This window comes from Amphiura filiformis, chromosome 5 (genome assembly GCF_039555335.1).
Source record: "Amphiura filiformis chromosome 5, Afil_fr2py, whole genome shotgun sequence".
NCBI classification, from domain to species: domain Eukaryota; kingdom Metazoa; phylum Echinodermata; class Ophiuroidea; order Amphilepidida; family Amphiuridae; genus Amphiura; species Amphiura filiformis.
Window position 1 is genome coordinate 12,524,804 of NC_092632.1, and position 20,028 is coordinate 12,544,831.

At 36.1% G+C, this 20,028-nt stretch overlaps 1 protein-coding gene across 1 annotated transcript; it reads left to right on the forward strand.

Moving 5' to 3' along the window:
• Positions 1 to 51: 51 nt before the first annotated feature.
• On the forward strand, positions 52 to 19,748 carry LOC140152660 (ATP-binding cassette sub-family B member 10, mitochondrial-like). The gene is made up of 12 exons (XM_072175109.1): positions 52 to 196; positions 5,207 to 5,625; positions 6,287 to 6,496; positions 8,065 to 8,267; positions 8,933 to 9,067; positions 9,731 to 9,877; positions 10,803 to 11,034; positions 11,903 to 12,112; positions 12,651 to 12,730; positions 13,934 to 14,114; positions 16,193 to 16,271; positions 16,514 to 19,748. Exons 2-12 carry the CDS (start codon positions 5,211 to 5,213, stop codon positions 16,746 to 16,748), a joined length of 2,127 nt encoding a protein of 708 aa, XP_072031210.1. The 5' UTR covers positions 52 to 196; positions 5,207 to 5,210; the 3' UTR covers positions 16,749 to 19,748.
• The last annotated feature ends 280 nt before the right edge of the window (positions 19,749 to 20,028 follow it).

A 20,028-nucleotide genomic window follows, 5' to 3' on the forward strand; every position in this document is an offset into this window, starting at 1 on the left:
TTAAGTGGTGACGAGCTGTGAATAACAAACCGGAAGCTGATAAAAATCTAGGAATTCGGCAGTCTAACAGTTGTGTAACTCAGGCATTTGTGGCGTTGTGTTGCAGATGCATTCAATCGACAATTGCAGCCAATTTTATCAAGAGTACAGCAGTTTGGTTCCAATAAAGCCCTCTTTAAGGCCTTTGGCCAAGTTGGTAAGTGCAATTAATACCAGTGACAGTCAGTGTATTAATTTATAACTGAGAGTTTGGTCTTGGTATTACAGGTAAGCTTACAGTTACACTTTGTTTATAGTCAATTTACTAAAGTCATGTAGGTCTAGAGCCGAACTACTACGCTGCCTTTCCTATTCGGCGAGGAGGACAATTTCGATCTCCTGGTTTGTTTACAAACAGAGAGGTAGACAAAAGGCCTGTCAAAACTGTTCCGCTTGTCCAAATACTCAAGTATCAAAAGGATATGGTATATACAATAGAGTGATTCACGCAACATAGGGGATTAAAAAACTGTGAAGTAGGACCATGTGCTTCTTTTGTCCAATTTGCCATCAAGATTTCAAATGGAAACAGTTCAGACCCAAAACACGATCATGTCAGAAATTAATATTTTGTTCTGGGTCTGATTATTCGGACTAAATTGTAGGTCACGTTTACTCGGATAGTTACACTTTACAGCTAGCATGTAGGTATGCTAGGTGAATTCAAATTTGCCATCAAATTGCATCGTTTTATATATCAAATTAAAGCCCTTGAGTAAACTAAGCCAAAACTGAAAACCTTTTATTCATAGCACTTTCCGTAGCAAAGTTACATCTTGTCAAAGATTGACTTTCATCAAAAAGATTCAGCTAGCAAAATTCCCCAAAACGGCATTTCGGGGTGTTTCTAGATCTTAGTCTCATGGCGATGGCAGCTTTTTTTAATGGAACTGCTATCAAAATCCCTCTAAAATTCCATGTGCGACTTGATTATCACCATAATAAATCATATATCTGGTTCCATACAGCAATACGCAGTATTGCTGTCTGGTAAGCAGGTACGAATTGAGACGTTGTGAATTGAGACGTCGGAGCCGGTCAAACACAGAGGACTAGCCTACATCCCGTATCCTACTATCACTCAAACAAGCAAATCTCTTCACGAATTCACTCACCTTGCGATCCTACATCATCAGTTGAAACAAACATCTAAGTTTCCAAAAACAACTTTGTCATTCCTCAAAACTACAAGTAACTTCATTAATAAAAAATTGAAATCATACTATTACCCGTTATTGAAAATTTTGTTCGATTTATGTGAACCAAAAGAACGCATACGAGTCGAGTTCAGTTTACCAAAATGGTAGCTCCTGCCTCCTGGTCACCTCAGATATGACGTCAGTATCAAGCAGCTTATTAAACGGTGGATCGGATTGGTTGAAATCAACGCCACGCTTTTTGACCTTACAGGGGTCAGAGATATGCATATTCATGTATGAAAACAGCGATGCGGATATAGTATCATCACCGAGAACTGAGAATTGCGACATTTTCGATGTTTGTACCGGGAATTTCAGACACGGAGACTCATGGAGATTTCAAAAATTCGTCAAAGGTAACCAAAGGGTTGGGGATCGCATTTTTAACTATCACTAAATGTTTCGAATTGAGGTCGGCTAAAAAGTAGACAGTTTCGGGGACTGTAATTGGTGTAGATGTCACATTTTGAACAGTGAGCGATAAGTGACCAATTTCATGCTCAGCACAAGTGACTATCTTTACACAGGGTAAATAAATCATATATATGGGTCAAGTGAAGTATAGAAAACATATTTATGTAGGTTTCCTTCACCCACCTATTCTCGAAAAAAATTCAAATTTCTATGTAAATATGCATTGTGTTGGGGCCCGGTCATGGCCGAATTCGCTGACTAGTAAATGTGTTAACTAAGGTTTGCCTAGGTTACCTATAGCATGGCTAGTGAGCTACTATAGTTAAAAGTATAAACTAAAGTTTAAGGAATAAACTTAAGTTAATTTTTTATTATTTCCGTGGTCTGTGCTTTGCGTCAAGCGTAAACACAGGGTGATAAACAATCGCGCAGGGGAGTAGCCAGCTTTCTTAGTAGGGGAGGGGGGCAAAATAAAATTTCAGGGGCACAGACAAAAAAAATTGCAGTTGCATCATACAATACATATACTGGTTTTCTTTTAGAGAGACTGTACATGTCTTTGAGCTTCCAAAAAGGCTTTATTGGACGATCAGGGAGCAAAAATTTAGTATTATACACTAATTGCCAATGATCTGTATGAAAAGGGCTTTATGCTGGTTTCATACTACCATACTCCAAGTCTTTTAGATCCCTGAGCACACACCAAGATCTTGACAATAACAGTGATTGATAGTGTTTTCCTTGATACTGTTAATGATATATCAAATGTTGATGACATATCAAGTGATCCTGTTAAGATACCCAAACCAACAAAATCAGACATCAGAAAACAAAACAAAAATCTGAAATGGGTCAACTGTCATTTTTTGAGAATACATGTATATAATCCCAGCACTTGATTTGATTTTTTTTTTATCTTGATTTTTTTAAACAAGCAACAGGATGTTTAGGGCTCATATTGAAATACCCTACCACGTTTTCACACAGAAAGAAGGCAGGATTCCCCTCGCTAAGCGCGTGCCTCAGGAGAGCTCGGTCATAAAACGGATGGATTATATGCATCAGTGATAGAGACTGACCGATCAGATCGGTAACTTCCATATCGGGCCGATTATTAGCTTATCGGTAGTGATCTGCATCGGCCGATTTTTCCTTCATCCGCCGATGTAATGCACCGATCACCCAATATCATGAAAGTAATTGTTGAAGCTTAACAAGTATTCATTTATTGGTATATTTCTTTGAATTAGACTAGTTAAATCAAGCGAAATTTAGCAAAAGAACAAGCTTTGTAGCCTAGCTTGTAGGCGATAAACATATATAAAATCATACCGTGATTCAGGCACGCAGCTGAGATAATCAGGTAATTCCCCGCATGCACATTACAATTGCAGTTCTTACTTCCGGGTTACACACGTGCGTACGGGCCGTGTGCAAAACTCAACACTTCCGGGTTACACACGTGCGTGTCAGATTGGAGAGAGCTACGGGCCGCGTGCAAAACTCGACACTTCCGGGTTACACACGTGCGGGCCGTGTGCAAAACTCACACTGACTTGAACGTAAACACAATATTAAAATGGGGCGATCGAATGATTCGATGGACTGGGACATCAGGGGGAAAAGGTAAATTGAGCTTATAATAATCATGGTCAAATTCAGTATTTTAAATGCATATGGGAGTGTGTTTTTTTGTGCTCAGAGCATACATAATTGTGGTAATACTTTGCGTACAAGTACCCTTTCAACATACGGGTGAAATTTACTCATGGTGATGGCAGCCGTTGTTTACAATTGGGGAACTGGTAATCGGCGATCGAATCGGCAGATCAAAGAGATAATTAATTGGCCAATCGGCCGATTCAGATAAGGACCTGATCGGTCAGTCTCTAATCAGTGATACACCCTGCCCAGGATTTTAACAAAAGAAGGCTAGCACAGGAAAGCTGCAGGATGGCGCACACCTTCCTGTGTAAGGGAATTTCAATATGAGCCCTTAAAGGGACATTCATATACGTCACTCCCAAACTACACTATTCCCCAAACATTTTTAACTGACTTTAGAAAATTGACCAAATTGTTTTGGCCCTAGACAGATCTGTGAAAGTCCCTATTAACGCGGCTGTGTACTCTAGCCATTGTTTCTTTCTCAAAATTAAGTTTTTTTGATATGTTTGTACCTTGTTATGTTTTTTATAAATACAAGGAATGAAAATCCAGATTTGTAAACTCCAACTGCAATATTTTAAGGATTTTATTTCACTATTCCACTCGTGTTTGAAATTGAAAAGGAAAGAAAATCTTTGTTGTACCAGCAAGGTACACGCAGCAAGAACAACTCATCGCGTTGCGTGATAAGCGCAATTTGTTAACGCACAAATCGCCGACGCTTATCTGCATGCTTGTGGCGCATCTTATGGAAACACCACGGAAGCACTGATTTCACAAAAACCTAGTGGTCAAATGGCTCCGTTTTAGCTGATAAAATGTGGGTTTTTCAAGTTCTTTCCCCGATTTAAATATCAAGTTATGAATGGATTTCGCTCAAACTTCTCAAGGGCTGTGGATTTACCCGATGTTCACGTAAGATAAGTTACAAAAACGAAAACTGTCGCATTCTCCTGTGAGATTCGATGAAAGTGCAAAATGTGACCACTTTAAACTTCAACGGCCATTATTTCAATGTTCATTTTCTCGGTAAAATGACGATTTAGGTACACGATAACTCAATAAATACAGCATCTATAGGTAAGCAAATATGATCATCGTAAAAAGCATGATCGACTCAAGAAACGCTTTTCTCATTTTTTTTATATTTTGGTCTATTTCCGATTTTGGGCATCATTTTGTGCAAATAGGCGTTTTGAATTTTAAAAAGTTCATTTTGATGCCTTATATGGTCAATATCTCAAAAAATAAGGCCAATATCAAAAAATAAAAAACCGTTTTGGAATGGAGCCTCAAGATTGAGCTAAAACAAAATAAAATATTTTGGAAAGAGTGTTTTTTGTTATGATGTACCTAACAAATATTGCCAAAAACTCACTTTTTGTGATTTTCTTCAAAATTGTTGTTTTTACCCCAAATCTGTATTTATATTAAGATTTATTGATGTCTTGCCTTCATAAAATGTATACTTTTATATGTTTTATGTGAATAATTACAAAGTTATTGCACTTTTACTACATGCATGTCTGAGAGTACACAGCCACCTTAAAAAGTAATGTAGGCCTACATGTACATGTATATTGCATTCCAAAGTTAGAATCCTCTCAGCTAGTATTCCCCAGAGTTAAAGTCCTCAATCATGACAGACACAATGCTACGCTTATCATAATCCTTTCATAGTTTCTTACCAATTCTTCCGCCCATCATTTATACAAAAATATAGACTTTGATGTGTATGAGTTCCACTAAGACTACTCAAATGTTGAATGAACTATATCGTCAGTAACTATAGTCATTCAACTTCTGTAAACCCAAGCGGCAGGGTAGTATGAAACCAGCATTATTCATTTATTTCTTATCATTATATCAAATTTTTTGTTTTCCAGAACAATGGCAATACACCTGCTCACCTCGAGGACTTGTTGTAAAATTCTTCAAAGTCTGAGATATGATGCTCCTCTAAATGCTTCAATTGCAACATCAGCAAGACAATCACTCACTAAGGGATCTATCAAGCAGTGGATAAGACCTCATTGTAGACAATACCATTACAGTACCAATAATCTAAGAGTGTCATGTATGAGACAGGTGTCACATGTGACAAAACAAAGACATGCATACCAATCTAGACATGAATATTTTAGAAGATCATTCTTGTTTCAAAGGATGAGTTGTTTGAGAATATACAGCACCAAGGCTGGCAAAGTTGCTGTGTCAAACTCAAGTAAGAAAATAGCTGTGCCTAAAATATCTGAAATCAGTCGACTGTTATCGCTAGCTAGACCAGAGAAGAAGCCACTATTTTGTAAGTACTTGGGGTAAAGTAGTTTACCATCCTAGCTTAGACTGTGTCATATACATATATATGATGTTATCAAGCACAATGATGTCAAGAATATTGATTCCAAAGATATGGCTTAAGGAAGTATTTCATTTGGTCTTAATTTACTTTAATCATAAAGTATACATTTTCTTTGGGTTTCTATTGCTGAAGCACCCAATGAACTTTCATATATCAGAACCAAATTCTTCAAATGTTATTGAAGTGTTTAGTCTGTCAAATTATTTTTTTAACTAGTTAGAAAACTAAACATTGGAAAGGATCAGCATCTGACTCAATTTGCTTGATTACATTTATGTATTCTTAGTATTATAAAATGTGCTTCATGCAAATAACATCAATCTCAAACCTAAGTATATAAATAGGCCTCATATTTTACTGTCACAAAGGAAATTTATTCAGTCTAATTGGAGAAATTATTTCCAACATTTTAATGACAATTTTGTTGCAAAAATATCAAAAATCATGGAATTTTTACCTGCGGGGTTCATGCATTTGATGCATCAATATCTCACTACTAACTTGTGCATTATTTTGTACAATTTCACTCCCAACAAGTGATACACATTAATTATCCTATAAAAAATCAATTTCATCTTCAGTTCACTTTTCTCCCACTCTGCAGTTGGTATATGTCTACTGTTCATCTCAAGTGCAGTGACCATCTCAGTTCCTTTTGCCTTGGGGAAGGTCATTGACATCATCTATACCTCATCACAAGGAGAAGGTGGTACCATGATGGGCAGGCTCAGGCACCTGTGTGGGGTGCTAACTGTTGTGTTTATATGTGGAGCTTTGGCAAACTTTGGACGTGTCTACCTCATGAATACCTCAGGTAAGGGGGGTTTGATGCAGGCTACTTCATTCTGTTTGTTTTCTTTTAGTAGGGATGACCATCATAATTTCATGTTGCCCCTATTGCTACAAAAGATTGTTTTCTGGAATGAACTCATCAACAGAAGTATTTTGGTGGTTAAATGGTCAAAATCGGTCAAAAACTTTTCGAATTATGAATTTTCAAAGTTTCCCATTCTGACCGGTCATTGGAACGAAATAAATTGACAAAGTCTAAATATAGCAATGTGAGCAAAATTGGTATAAGCATATATTTACCTTTTATATTTCTTTATTTTAATATATATGCAAACATGAAACAAGCATATTGTGAAAGTATCAAAGGGTTTCTTATGAAATGGCACTTTACTAGTCAATAGCATTAAGTATTTCTTCAAACCGAGGTACTGAAATCATGCTTTTAGAAAACATTTGCCAAAAATCATCCATAATGGCCAAAGTGGCACAAAATCAAAAGTCCAGGTGAACTTTTTTTCCACAACAATATACACTACACATAAGAAAAATACTAATGTACTACAAGGGATTTTCAACATAGGAATCCAAACAATCAAGTACCAACATGCACAGCTTTGTCCTGATATCACTTCTGGGGTTTTAACAAAATGTTTAACCTCTATTGTGATTGGCAGCAGCATAAGGTATCTCTTTGATAGCTGATAATGTCCAGCCATTCAGCAAGTGGCTAATAACTGACCTTGATAGGCTTGAATGAATACTGTCATGTGCTACAAAACCATCACACTCCAGGGCCTGGTCACTCCATATGCTACAGGGAGCCCAATACTTTAACAATGGAGTGAAAGACTCATTATTGATTAGGCGCGTATTTTAAAAGTACAGCTCCTGTGCGTGTTTAGCAGCAAGTCAGTGCAGATGGTATAAATATAAGAAAATGTTTAGGGTTGAAATCAGGTGAAAAATACATCAAATGAGCACGAAACTTCACATTTATGTTCAGAAATGTGTCTTCTTAGCATGATTCGAAAGGAATATGGAAATTCCAAAGGGAAGCTGGTGATTTAATTTTTAACTCGAGATCTACTTGTTCAATATTTTAACCTTTGTACAGAGGGTATGAGAGAGGTATTACTGGCAACTCTGCCAAATTTCAGCTCAGTAGGCCACGTTTTTCACCTGAAATTATTGACATGAATATTTTGTGCCATTCTTGAGCAGTGCTGAACTCAGCCACTGGCAATTAAGCACACTGTGGTGATGGATCAATTTTGATTCGCACTTACAGGAAAATGAAATAGGTTATGTTGCTGTAATTTGCAAGATAGTTACAAAATATGATTGGCATTAAATTCCCTAATTTTTACAGAAAAATGTTGAAAAAAAAAAAGAATGAGATCAATTTAGAAATGTCTGTGCAAGCAGTGCACAGTTGAGCTCCCTGCATGTCTATGGGAGTGTTCTAATCAAGTTGATGGTTCATTGGTCATCCCTACTTTTAGTGAATATGTGGGTATTTTTTAGGAAAAATGGCATTGTCAGTGAGTAATAAATATCAGAAGAGTTCTTATAATATCTCTTTTGTTATAGGGCAAAGGATCATTAAGAGGCTTCGGGAGTCTGTTTTTCAGTCTATCGTCAGGCAAGAAGTAGGGTTCTTTGACAAGACTCGCACCGGTGAGCTGGTTAATCGTCTGTCTACAGACTCATCACTTATTGGCCAATCAGTAACCGGTAATGTGTCAGATGGTTTGCGATCATCAATACAGGCATTGGGTGGAATTGGAATGATGGTAAGGGATACAGCTACATGCTGCAAAATGTATTTTGCTAGTGAATGTTCAGGAATTTGAATTAGGAATAACTAATTGCCAACTTCCTCACTTTTTTTGCTGTCATCGCATCATCATAATCAGACTTGAGTGTTAAGTTTCATAAGGTGTTTGATTTTACTTTACTGTGAGTGTAGCTGTGAGGAGGTGGGCTGCAATGTGGTCTTTGCAAAAATCCTTTTTTGGGGGAGGGGGATTAAGGGAATTGAAATTTTCTATGGGGTTGGTTTTAGGGTGATTGACATTTTCTTTTCGGGGGTTGAGTAGGCAAACCAATTCAATTTGGTGGTTCAAAACTCCCACCCTTGCAAAGACCATACTGGTTGCCCGGACTGGTTGGCAGAGTGTCTGTGTGGAAAATATTCTTCAAATTAAAATGTAAAAATATGTGGTAAAACAAGCTTTACTGCTAACAGAATAACATCAAGATACATGTAGCAAATTAACTTCCCACTCGAAGCTATGTGAGTATCAAGAAATGAACTTCTGTGGTTAAAGCTTCAATTTTTATAGCCAGGTTGTGAGATCAAACAGAATTCCTGAAATGTATGTATGGATGAAGGATGAGGCATGAGGGACATAATCTTGAAAATAACATTCATATGTGTTCTATTTGTTATCTACAGTTTTATTCATCAGTAAAATTAGCTACTGTCGTGATGAGCATAGTGCCTCCTGTAGCGGTCCTAGCCATTGTGTATGGGAGATATGTGAGGAATATATCCAAACAAGTACAAGACTCACTCGCTAATGCTACTGAGGTGAGTATTAGGTGGGTTGTGTAAATGACATTTGAACAATTCTTGATAGGTAATTCCACAGTATCATGGATTTAAGTAAGACTAAAATTTATAAAAAAGTATAAATGGGTGATTTCATATGACAAGATATTTACTTTTGTCATATCGTCACAGAAATTGAAGTTTTAAGACAATGAAGGTGAACAATTTATCTTATAGAGTTGGCTTTAGTAGCACCACTCCCAGTAACTATAGTGGGGCTCCTCTCAAGTTGAGTGAAACAGTATGTTGGATTTCACTGTGGCAGATTCAAATCAGTGTGTTTATGCAGTTGTGCCCCTGCATATGGTCAAAACGAATATGTGTATACGCCCAGCAGGATTAGGTTAGCACTCAAATTTGCCACTGAAATTCAACATGACGTAATCTTCAACTTGAGATAAGACAGACTATAATTAACTAGGGGAGATTTTCATTCATTTGTTCACACTCACTTCAAAAATGACAGAGTTCACATGTTCATAAATGTTAAATGGAGTATTACTTTATTGTTTATCTTCAAAATTGAGGTGAGACATAAATAATAATTATTGTTGAGGTCCTCTTTAATTGAAATGAATGTTAGATAATAAAACCTTCATGTTATACAAAAGCAACTGATAGTGTAATTTGTTTATATGTTAGATTGCAGAAGAAAGAATCAGCAGTATTAGAACAGTGAGGGCATTTTCACATGAATCTAGAGAGATGGAGGCATATTCTAAGAAGGTTGAACATGTCCTAGAGCTGAGCAAACAAGAAGCTAAACTTTGGGGCCTCTTCTTTGGTTCGGTAAGTCACTGGATGAATACTTGTGTGCTACATTAATTAAAAGGCATAATAATGCAGTCATGAAGTCTTGTTTCAGAAACTTGTTAGTAAATGAAGAATAATACCCATAATTTTTGGCATTACACACTAATTATGAGCATTTGAAAGGCATTTATACTTGTGTTTTGATTGCGTTGTCCACACCAGTAAATACCACAAATTTGCACATATTGGGTGCTTCCCCTTTTAGCGACGCCGGTATGGAAAACAAATAGGTCAAACCCCCTAGCAGTGTTAGGGTTAATGATATAAAACACCATTTCATTTCTATTCATCAGATTTTACATGTAGTCAAAGAAATAATGATTTTGAAAATTTTTAATACATTCTGTAATGACCAATACCATGAAAGTGTTGGGTCATTTGGTGTTAAGGTTACGGTTGGTCTGAAGTCAAGAATTGCATTACAACAAAGGCCTGAAGCCAATCAGAATTTTGTGTTGAACTTGGAGACTTCCATTCAATTCATGAGTTGCAAACATATTGAAATTGGCTGATAATTTCAATCTTAAAAATATTCTGATCTTTGATTTTGAAAAAATTTTAAGCATTATAAATGGTAATGTTAAGATATTTTATGAGTACCACTGATGTATTCACACTGTATTATTGTGTTCATTTCAGATGGGTCTTTCTGGTAACCTAATCATCTTATCAGTCCTATACAATGGTGGTATGATGATGAATGAAGCACAGATCACTGTGGGTGATCTATCTTAGTTGTATTCACACTATATTGCTGTGTTTTTTTTCAGATGGGTCTTTCTGGTAACCTAATCATCTTATCAGTCCTATACAATGGTGGTATGATGATGAATGAAGCACAGATCACTGTGGGTGATCTATCTTAGTTGTATTCACACTATATTGCTGTGTTTTTTTTCAGATGGGTCTTTCTGGTAACCTAATCATCTTATCAGTCCTATACAATGGTGGTATGATGATGAATGAAGCACAGATCACTGTGGGTGATCTATCTGCTTTCATGATGTATGCTGCATACGTAGGCATTTCAATCAGTGGACTAAGTCGTTTTTATACCGAGTTAAACAAGGGTCTTGGTGCTAGCACTAGACTATGGGAGCTAATGGATAGACAGCCTGCTATTCCAATTGAAGGTAGGGTGATCAATTGAGAATCCAAATTGTTTACAGATATTTTCAATAATTAACAACACACATGCTGACATAATAGCACAAAGAGACAGAGGACTTTTTGTATTTCTCAATCAACTTAGATGAATCATTCAGTGTCCGACACCTGTTCTCCCAAGATGCTCAGGGTAGGGTGTACAGACAGCCAGGTATTACCCTGGCCAGAAGTGGCTGTGAGGTCATTTTCATCTACTGCATCTGGCCCACAATTCCAATGCAGTAATTATGGAGAGAGCAGAAATGTTGTTACATTTTTTTATATATTTGCCTCCACCAAGATTTGAACAGGGGACTTCTTGCACTAGAGTCACCACTGGGTCACACTGGTTTCCAAATTTTGCTCAACCAAGCAGTGAGGTACCAATGTATATGATTCAATCAGCCAAACATGTCTTTACAGATGTACTAGTCACTTGAAGCAACAACACCACAAGAACAACAAATATGTGGTAACAAGAAAAATGGAAGCTTTAATGATAGGAATTAACACATTTTATTAAGGTGTCAATAGTTTCACTCTCATTACATTTATATTTAAAGGATGAAATAGCAAAAGCATTCCTGCCCAGAATGAAATCCAGGACCTCAGGTTTGTGACAGTGAGACTTGCACCTTGAGCACTTGATCATGAGAGCTTCATGATTAAGCAGTTCATCACTCAACCCTACCTCTATCTTTCAAGTTGCCATAGTAGCTTGGGCATAAAAAAAGCAATAAAATTTGCCAATGCTCATTCTAGAGGCACATAACAAACAAAGCAACATGTGTACAGACATATGAAGTTGTAACAAAATTATACTTTCTAATATGTTTCTGTTTTCTACCATTACAGGTGGTTTAATCCCAGCTCTCTCAACATTACAGGGCCAACTAGAATTCAGCAATGTCAATTTTGCTTATCCTATGCGACCAGACATTCCTATTATCAAGGATCTCAATCTGGTGGTACCAGCTGGCAAAGTCACAGCAGTTGTAGGTTCAAGCGGGTCAGGGAAATCCACTCTTGGTGCACTAGCATTACGATATTATGATCCACAGAATGGTAAGGATTATTGAAAAGATATATTCAATCAGTAGCTATATAAGTTACATACCCAATCTTTTAGTTCTAGAATTTGCCAGTAAGGGTGAACCATTTCATTGATCAAAGATGCAGGTTCATGCTAATGCAAGTGAACAACTAAATGGCTTGGGTAGTATTAATACTATGATGCAGTTTTTTGAAAATCTTGGTTCATCAGGTTTCTGTAAATCCGTAACAACCCTCATTGTACAATGCGCTGCACCTCAACATATTGGGATCATTACTAAGTGATGCTTGGTGCATGAATCATCACTTCCACAACTTGTATGAATGCTGTAATATGCAACATAAGTTTGTATTGGTAGAGTGATCAGAAATGGGACAAATATCTGTACCACCCTTCATCCGCTTGGGCACTGAAGTCAAGCTCCATTGTGCTTGGTACCAGTGTACTGTATACATAAACCCTAACTTAGATAGGATAGTACCCTTGGTGTAAGATTTTCAACATAAAATGATAACTTTTGCATTGTATGACATGTATTTTTTGTAATAGGTTCCATTTCTTTGGATGGTACTGACATCACATCATTAGATCCTAAATGGCTACGGCATCAAATAGGCACTGTCAGCCAGGTGAGTGACATCAACCAAAATGAGTTATTTGGTAAACAAACTTAATTTTAATTTTTGAATCTAACATTCTTGGCTAATGTGCAGACTACACCATACTGAAAATCATATCAAGCTTAATATAAATGTACATAAGAAAGAATTATTAAACATGTCGTCAGTTTAATTGTCTTGAAATCAATGTATCACCCTGCATTAATGTGGACAACTTGCCCAGATTTTGTTCTGTGTTTTTTGTGTCTTGCATTCTTGTGTTTGCTGATAATTTTGTATTTTTCATTTGCTGAAAAGGTTGATATAACACACTCTGTTTGATTGCATCACATGTGAAAGACACAAGAGACATGCTCAGAGATTGTTGACATTACTTATAGGACAACCAATAAAAATAGAGTTTTGGAATTAATCTAATACTGGAACTTACTTTTTTTGCAACTTTTGCTACGTTGTGTCTGGAACCACCAGACTTCATCAGGCAACTGACCATAAAGTAAGGCCGGTGTCGACAGGTCCTCTGTCGGAATCCTGTCGACAAAGTGAATTATGTCAACATATCGACAGAACTTCGTTCATGGCGACATAGTGCTAAGGCAATGGCCCAGTAAAACTTTGTCAGGCAAGCTCATTTTCACTCAAAATATTGGCCATTTCCAATGTATTTTCAACAAAATGCAATGCCAAATCTTTTTTTTTACCTACTATTTCGCCAATTTTTCATGTTATTTGCCTTCAGGGGGCATACTTTTGGCAGTATTATGCCTTATTTTCTGGTTTAAATTGTACACTTCATCGCTACATGCTCGCTATGAAGACGGCTATCTTGGAAATTTGCTGAAATTGCCGATGGTGTTTCTAGATATTTTAGGTTAAGATACGAAATATGTCGACATCAAAAAACGATGCCGACACCGGCCCTACCATAAAGCTTGACTTTCAAGCATGAAGTTTTTAATAGAAGTGTGAAAGCTGCTCAGAATTGACATGGACTGTGTGTTCAGGATCTTGTTATAGTTTGTTTGGTTTATAATTGGCCAAAATTATTCAGTTTTGGCATACACAATGATATGAGTCTCATTTTTTTGCCAATTATAAACTGAACAAAATGTAAAATCCAGACCTTGTGTTTTTAGAATAAACTACATATGTTGAAATTCTGATGTGACTAATTGTTCTCATTTGTTTCAATCTATTCTGTTTTATGCACAGGATCCTATTCTGTTCTCATGTTCCATTGCTGAGAATATAGCATATGGTGCTGAAAACCCAGATAAAGCAACTATTGCTGAAATCATAGAAGCTGCCAAAACTGCCAATGCATATGACTTTGTACAGGGTTTTACTGATACATTTGATACAGTGGTGGGGGAAAGAGGACTTATGCTGTCAGGTATGTCATCCAGAGTACACATGCTAAATGTGATCAATTATAAGGATGCCGTGTGGATTTTGTGTTAACCCTAATGCTGACAGAGCTTTTTAATGTTAGTTAATATGTGCATATATTGTTTGCTTATTTAAAGAAATACTTTTTGTGAAGTCGAATTTGGGAGGATCACTGAATTTAATCTAGTGAATACAGTATTGAAAGCTGGTAGACATTCAAAAAAGAAATATGTTGTACACTAAATTGTGTAGCATGTGGTTCTTAATTTGCAGGTTCTGTGAATTTTATATAATGCACTCACAAATAAACAAACCGTCTTTGTGGTTCTTGAGATGTGGAGGAAATGAATCACTTATTTTGCTTCAAAGCATTGCAAGACTGCAAGTATACAAATCTAAGATCTATACATGCTATTATAAAATCATGAACTAACTTTTCTCAGAATATGTCAAAAATGTTGTTAAGGCCAGAGTAATGGAAGACACATTCGTCCACGACCGAATTTGAGATTTTTTGATATTTATCAACACTAAGATGTATTCTTTCACTCGAAACTGATAAAATACAACTTGCCAATATTTATTCGTATTTTTGCTTGAGTGATTTCACTCTTTTCAACTCTAAAAAGTCACATGGCTCAAGACAGCTTAGTAAATTGGCGGAAATAATGAGTCAGAAATGCGCTTGAATCACGAAATATTGTGATTACTGGCAGCGATTCGCGTCGCGTGACGCTGCGCAACTCTGCTGCGTATATCCAACGCAGTCAAGGTGCATTCGGTATGTTGTTAACGCCAGCAAATGTGATGTAAACAAAACAAAAATTTGTAGTGAAAAAGCCACTTAGATTTTTTAATAATTTTGGATTTTGGCGCACTAAAACCAGACATTATAGATTCATTGGTGCAAAAAGATGCATATTTAGACCATGCACCAGATACAGCTTTTACAAGCGTGAAAGTCTTACCGTTTTAAAATATACGGACGTTTTGTGTATTATTTTGACATTTTTTTTTTTTTTCGTCGATTTCTCAGAGTTCATTTTTGACAATATTGCACGATTTTTGTGACAAGATAACTTTCGAAAAATATGCAAGCAAAAGGTAAACTTTTTGCACTATCGCTTAGAGCACATCAAAGTCTGAGGAAGGTTTTCTCATTTTTTCAAAATATTTGTTTTGAACAAAATATACACCATTATGTGCAATTTTTTGCTTAATAGAGTGACAAAATTGCTTTTTTCACATGTTTTTGCAATATTTGAAAAAATTATAAGGCAATTTCAAAAAATAAAAAACCTTCCCTAAGTTCATGTCTCTTCTCCATGAAAAACTAAATAAAAGATTTTTACTCCGAACAGATTTTTTTTTAAGTTGTCACAAAAAAATTGGGGGAAAAAAGTGTATTTTTGTGATTTTCTCAAAAACTCGATATTTTTGAACAAATCTGTCTTCACCATGGGATTCCTTGACTCATTTCCTTTCCAAAAATGTATAGTTTTATATACTTTGGACATACAATTCAAAAATAATGATGCTCGAAAAGGTCCATGTTCTCTCCCATTACTCTGCCCTTAAGGGTAGTGCATTATGAGATTGAATTAGGGTGAATTTATATTTCACAATGATTGTTTTTGGACTTGAAAGTGCAGGAACAGTGATTCTCAACACTAATCCATGGTTGCATCTCAATTACTTGCAGTCTGTATCCACGCAATCTACTTTTCATATATTTAATTCTTAGACACAGTTATACAGCTACTTGCATTGAGTAAGGTTGCATGTGTACTTCACAGAAGCTGAAGCTCAGACAAACTACCTGGATATAAATTGGCATTATGTGCTTGGTCATTTACTCAGCTTAGTTGTGCATACTGTCAGCATACATTATGGCATCATGCACAGGTTATATTCAAATGTGCTTGTTCTGTCTAAGAATTAATTTCTACAGATAGGAGCATCACATGCAAATTCAACCATTGTTTTAAATTGTGAGAATGATTGTTCCTGTATAGTGCAAGTATAAGTAACATAATTTCTGAAATTCATTATATTGTTTAAAATCATTTTTTTTCTTTGCAGGAGGTCAAAGGCAGCGTATAGCCTTGGCAAGAGCAGTACTTAAAAATCCAAAGATTTTACTTCTTGATGAAGCAACTAGGTAAGTACGACTACTGGACCTGTGTCTTTGTGCTGCTGAGCGCTGTGCTATCTAGATGCAATCTTTCATACAGCAGCTATGAAGACACATCTTTCTGCCATTAAGTCATTCATTTGCCTGTTTATTTATGTTGAATTTTATTGCGATTGTTTTTTATTTTTGTAAATGTAATCTCAAATGACTGTCATAATTGCCAGAAATGAACCTTCATATTAAATTTCTCTATAACATTTATATTCCAGTGCCTTAGATGCTGAAAGTGAACACTTAGTCCAAGAGGCCCTGGATAGGATGATGGTAGGACGAACTGTGATCACCATTGCACATAGACTATCCACAATCAAGAGAGCACATGCCATTGCAGTAATACACAATGGAGTCGTAGCGGAACTGGGTCCATACTCACAACTCATCAACTACAAAGATGGCATCTTTAGGAAACTAGTTGAAAAACAGACTGTATTAATGAATGATTAGGCTATGTGAGCCTATAAGTTAGATTGTATTAATGAATAATTAGGCTATGTGAGCCTATACATCAAATTTGACAGGGTGGTGTTTTGAATCAGAAGATGTAAATGAAGGATATTTAGAGAGTTGGAGATGTGCTGTAAAAAAATAAGACCAACAGGCCTATGCTTATTAGACATAGTTCTTGAACATATCAAAATTCAAAACATTTAAATCCAGCAATGCTGAGGTCTTTATCAGTGCGTCATCTTGCAGTTCTGCAGTAAATATCACATCGCAGAAGTGACTTGTCTGCTGAGGCTAGAAACAGGTTCTTGCAAATGTTTCTAGTGTCCAACACAGCAGAGGCCTTTTGTTTTTACTTTACAGCATATCTCTGCCATACATTTCATAACTGCTTTCAAAAGGTTCTAGACATGTAAATGCATCACATACCAAATACTCAGAAGCATGCAAACCAATACCATGCACTGCATGTAATTTATGAACAACACATAGTGCATAAATATATAAACTATGAAATTGTTTGGTTTCTTACTAATATTATGAACCTTATACGTATTGTAATAATGCACCCACACACCTTGGTATCCTACCCATCTCCAGCAGCTAAGAGATGGCTCAAAACCCAACCCCCAGGTAACCAACGGCACCCAGTTTAACCACATTATATTATTCAGAACAAAAGAAATCAAGCCCAATTGACGGTTCTGCCAGGGCACCAGTGGTTCACCGGTGGTTGGGTTTGAAGCCATCCCTAATTATTTATGCTTCAAATAAGAATTACTATTTATCCTGAACATGTACAACACTTATATTTGTAAAGTTTTTATTTTATACCAAGACCAAATTATGAGGGCATTATACTGTCAAATAATTGAATAATCTCACAACTGGAACTTATACAAATGGATACAATAAGATGTCTCCAGCATATTTGAATAAGAAATGTTTTGATATAAGAGAAATATGTGTAGACCAAAACATTGTATTTTCTTGGAAGTGGTGTAAAACATGTTTTGCCTTAAGTCAGAGAGCTTCCTGATGAGGACTTGACAGTTGTCCATGTTTGATGGGAAGCTCATTGAAACCAATTTACTTGGGTAATACATAGATGAGGTGTCATGACCTGTTGGTCAGCAGTATAGACAATGCTTAACATGCTGGGATACAAAAGGGAGCAAGCATTGACTAATAAATAAACAGACGGTGAACCTACAAGGTATGCGAGGATGATCTGTTATTTATTAGTCTTATGCTTGTTTCCTTCTGTATCCTAGCATGCTTCCTAGCATGCTTAGCTGGAGTTGACATTTGCTGATTAGCAATTACCTTGTGGTCATTGTTCCTTGTGAAGCGAGGACCCATAATGATGTCAAGCAAGGACCTATAACAATTGTGCCAAATCAGATTGAGTGCAATATATTATTGAACAAGGAGGTCATATTCTGTCTCAAGTATGTGCCAGACCAGTCCCTTAAACCATAAAAGCATCATTCATGACATATATTTTATATCCTAGAACAAAATGTACAGCATAAACATTGCAATGTGTGTGATATTTAAGTATCTAGTTACATGTATACATATTTTGGAACATGTGTATAGTTTGACATTTTGCTTGCATTTACAGTTGCGATGTAGTGGCAATTTTGCTGCAGTGTTTTGCCACTGTGGCAAATAATTAGCCACAACATCTAAATGTTGGGTAGAAGAACAAAGCCATTACAGTATTATACTAAGCTTTGAGTTGAAAATTGCATTGGACAACTAAAAATGGCAGTGGAGAGGGGAAATGTTGAACACTTATACTGGCCCTAAATGTTACATTTAGTTTCCCATGTATATATCTGTAGTGCCATGTTAGTCCCAATCAGGGGAACAGTTATAATGTTGTTCCTCTGTGCAGGACTGGTATATTATGACTATACAATCATTTAGTAACCTTGCATTCTCCCAATGTCTTCCACTATTTATGGTAAAAATGGCAGCTGCTAATTTGTTTGTATGTTTTATTATTTTTATTTAATTTATAAGTAGGTTTGTAACAAGTTTGTATAGTTTTAGCACACAGTATTGATTAAAAGAGTTTTAATTACTCTGAGTAAAAGGATGTGATAATATGAGAACAGTATCACAGCTAGAGATTGACATTTATTTGAATAAATATTGCCCATCATAAATTTGACTTTATCAACAGCCTACTTGGGATTCAGTGAGTATATGTTGCTGTGAGCTTCAGATGAATTGAATCTGCTCTGAGCTCAATAAACCTGTTGATAGCTATAATATAATAATAACATGGTAGCATCTTTAGCCTCCTAAAGATGCATAAGGCATTTCATCCAAACCAGCGCAGCAGGGTTAGAGACAGATATCCAATAATATAAATGAATAATATAAATGAATGACAATCTGTAAATGAGTACTATTTCCCTAAAATTTTAAATGAAGTATCTTGAGTATCTGGAAGTATTAGTTTTTGTGACTAACTCACAATTTCAAACTATTTCCATATCTTGTGAAATACTTAAAATGATTTTTAAAGTGCAAATACTTTTAATGTTTTAAACTAAGATGTTGTTTTGTGCAAATAACATAGGGCCCTATATACATGTATGTGCAAATACTTATTTTTTCTGCCAATTTATTTACACATTATGATGCAATCAAGACATCTGTAATTTTTAATGAAAGGAGGCAGCCAAATGCTTCACCCAAGCAGGATGTATTGACTTTGATGTGAGGCACTAAGAAGTAATCAATTCAATCAAGCCAACAGTAATTCTTGGGAACTGTAGGTCAAATTCAATGTTGGATATCCAGACTGGGCTTTGGTTCCCATGCATTACAATTGAAAGTGGTAGCTTTACCATAGCTTATTATGCACAAGGAGTCCATATTCTCTAGACTAATCTCTTAATAGGCTTTATGGTTGGCTGTAATAAGAGGAATATGCACATTTTGGATATTTTTACAATAAAATAATGCGAAATGTGTGAACAATGTTGTGTGATTCCATAATGAGTATCTTTAGGTGACTTGGTCACCACTATTTTTCAACTTAACCACACCTCTCTGAATAAGCACCCTCATTTCAGTGTACTTCACTCTTTACATTGGATAATATTTTAGATGAAATTACATGAAAATGATCTGGGATTTGTTCCACCAGAAAGAATATTTGGTGTGGATTCTCCTAAATTGCGAAAAATCACAATTGATCCGTCTCCTAGAATCTTGCCAATTCTACATACAGTAAGATAACTTGATTCTCACTGCAATT

What these genes read in the sequence shown, in the direction of transcription:
- LOC140152660 (XM_072175109.1), top strand. Translation starts at nt 5,211, where the DNA reads ATGGCAATACACCTGCTCACCTCGAGGACTTGTTGTAAAATTCTTCAA. An exon ending in AAATAGGCACTGTCAGCCAG is followed by an intron (nt 12,731 to 13,933) that starts GTGAGTGACATC and finishes TTTTATGCACAG; the next exon opens with GATCCTATTCTGTTCTCATG. An exon ending in AAGAGGACTTATGCTGTCAG is followed by an intron (nt 14,115 to 16,192) that starts GTATGTCATCCA and finishes TTTTCTTTGCAG; the next exon opens with GAGGTCAAAGGCAGCGTATA.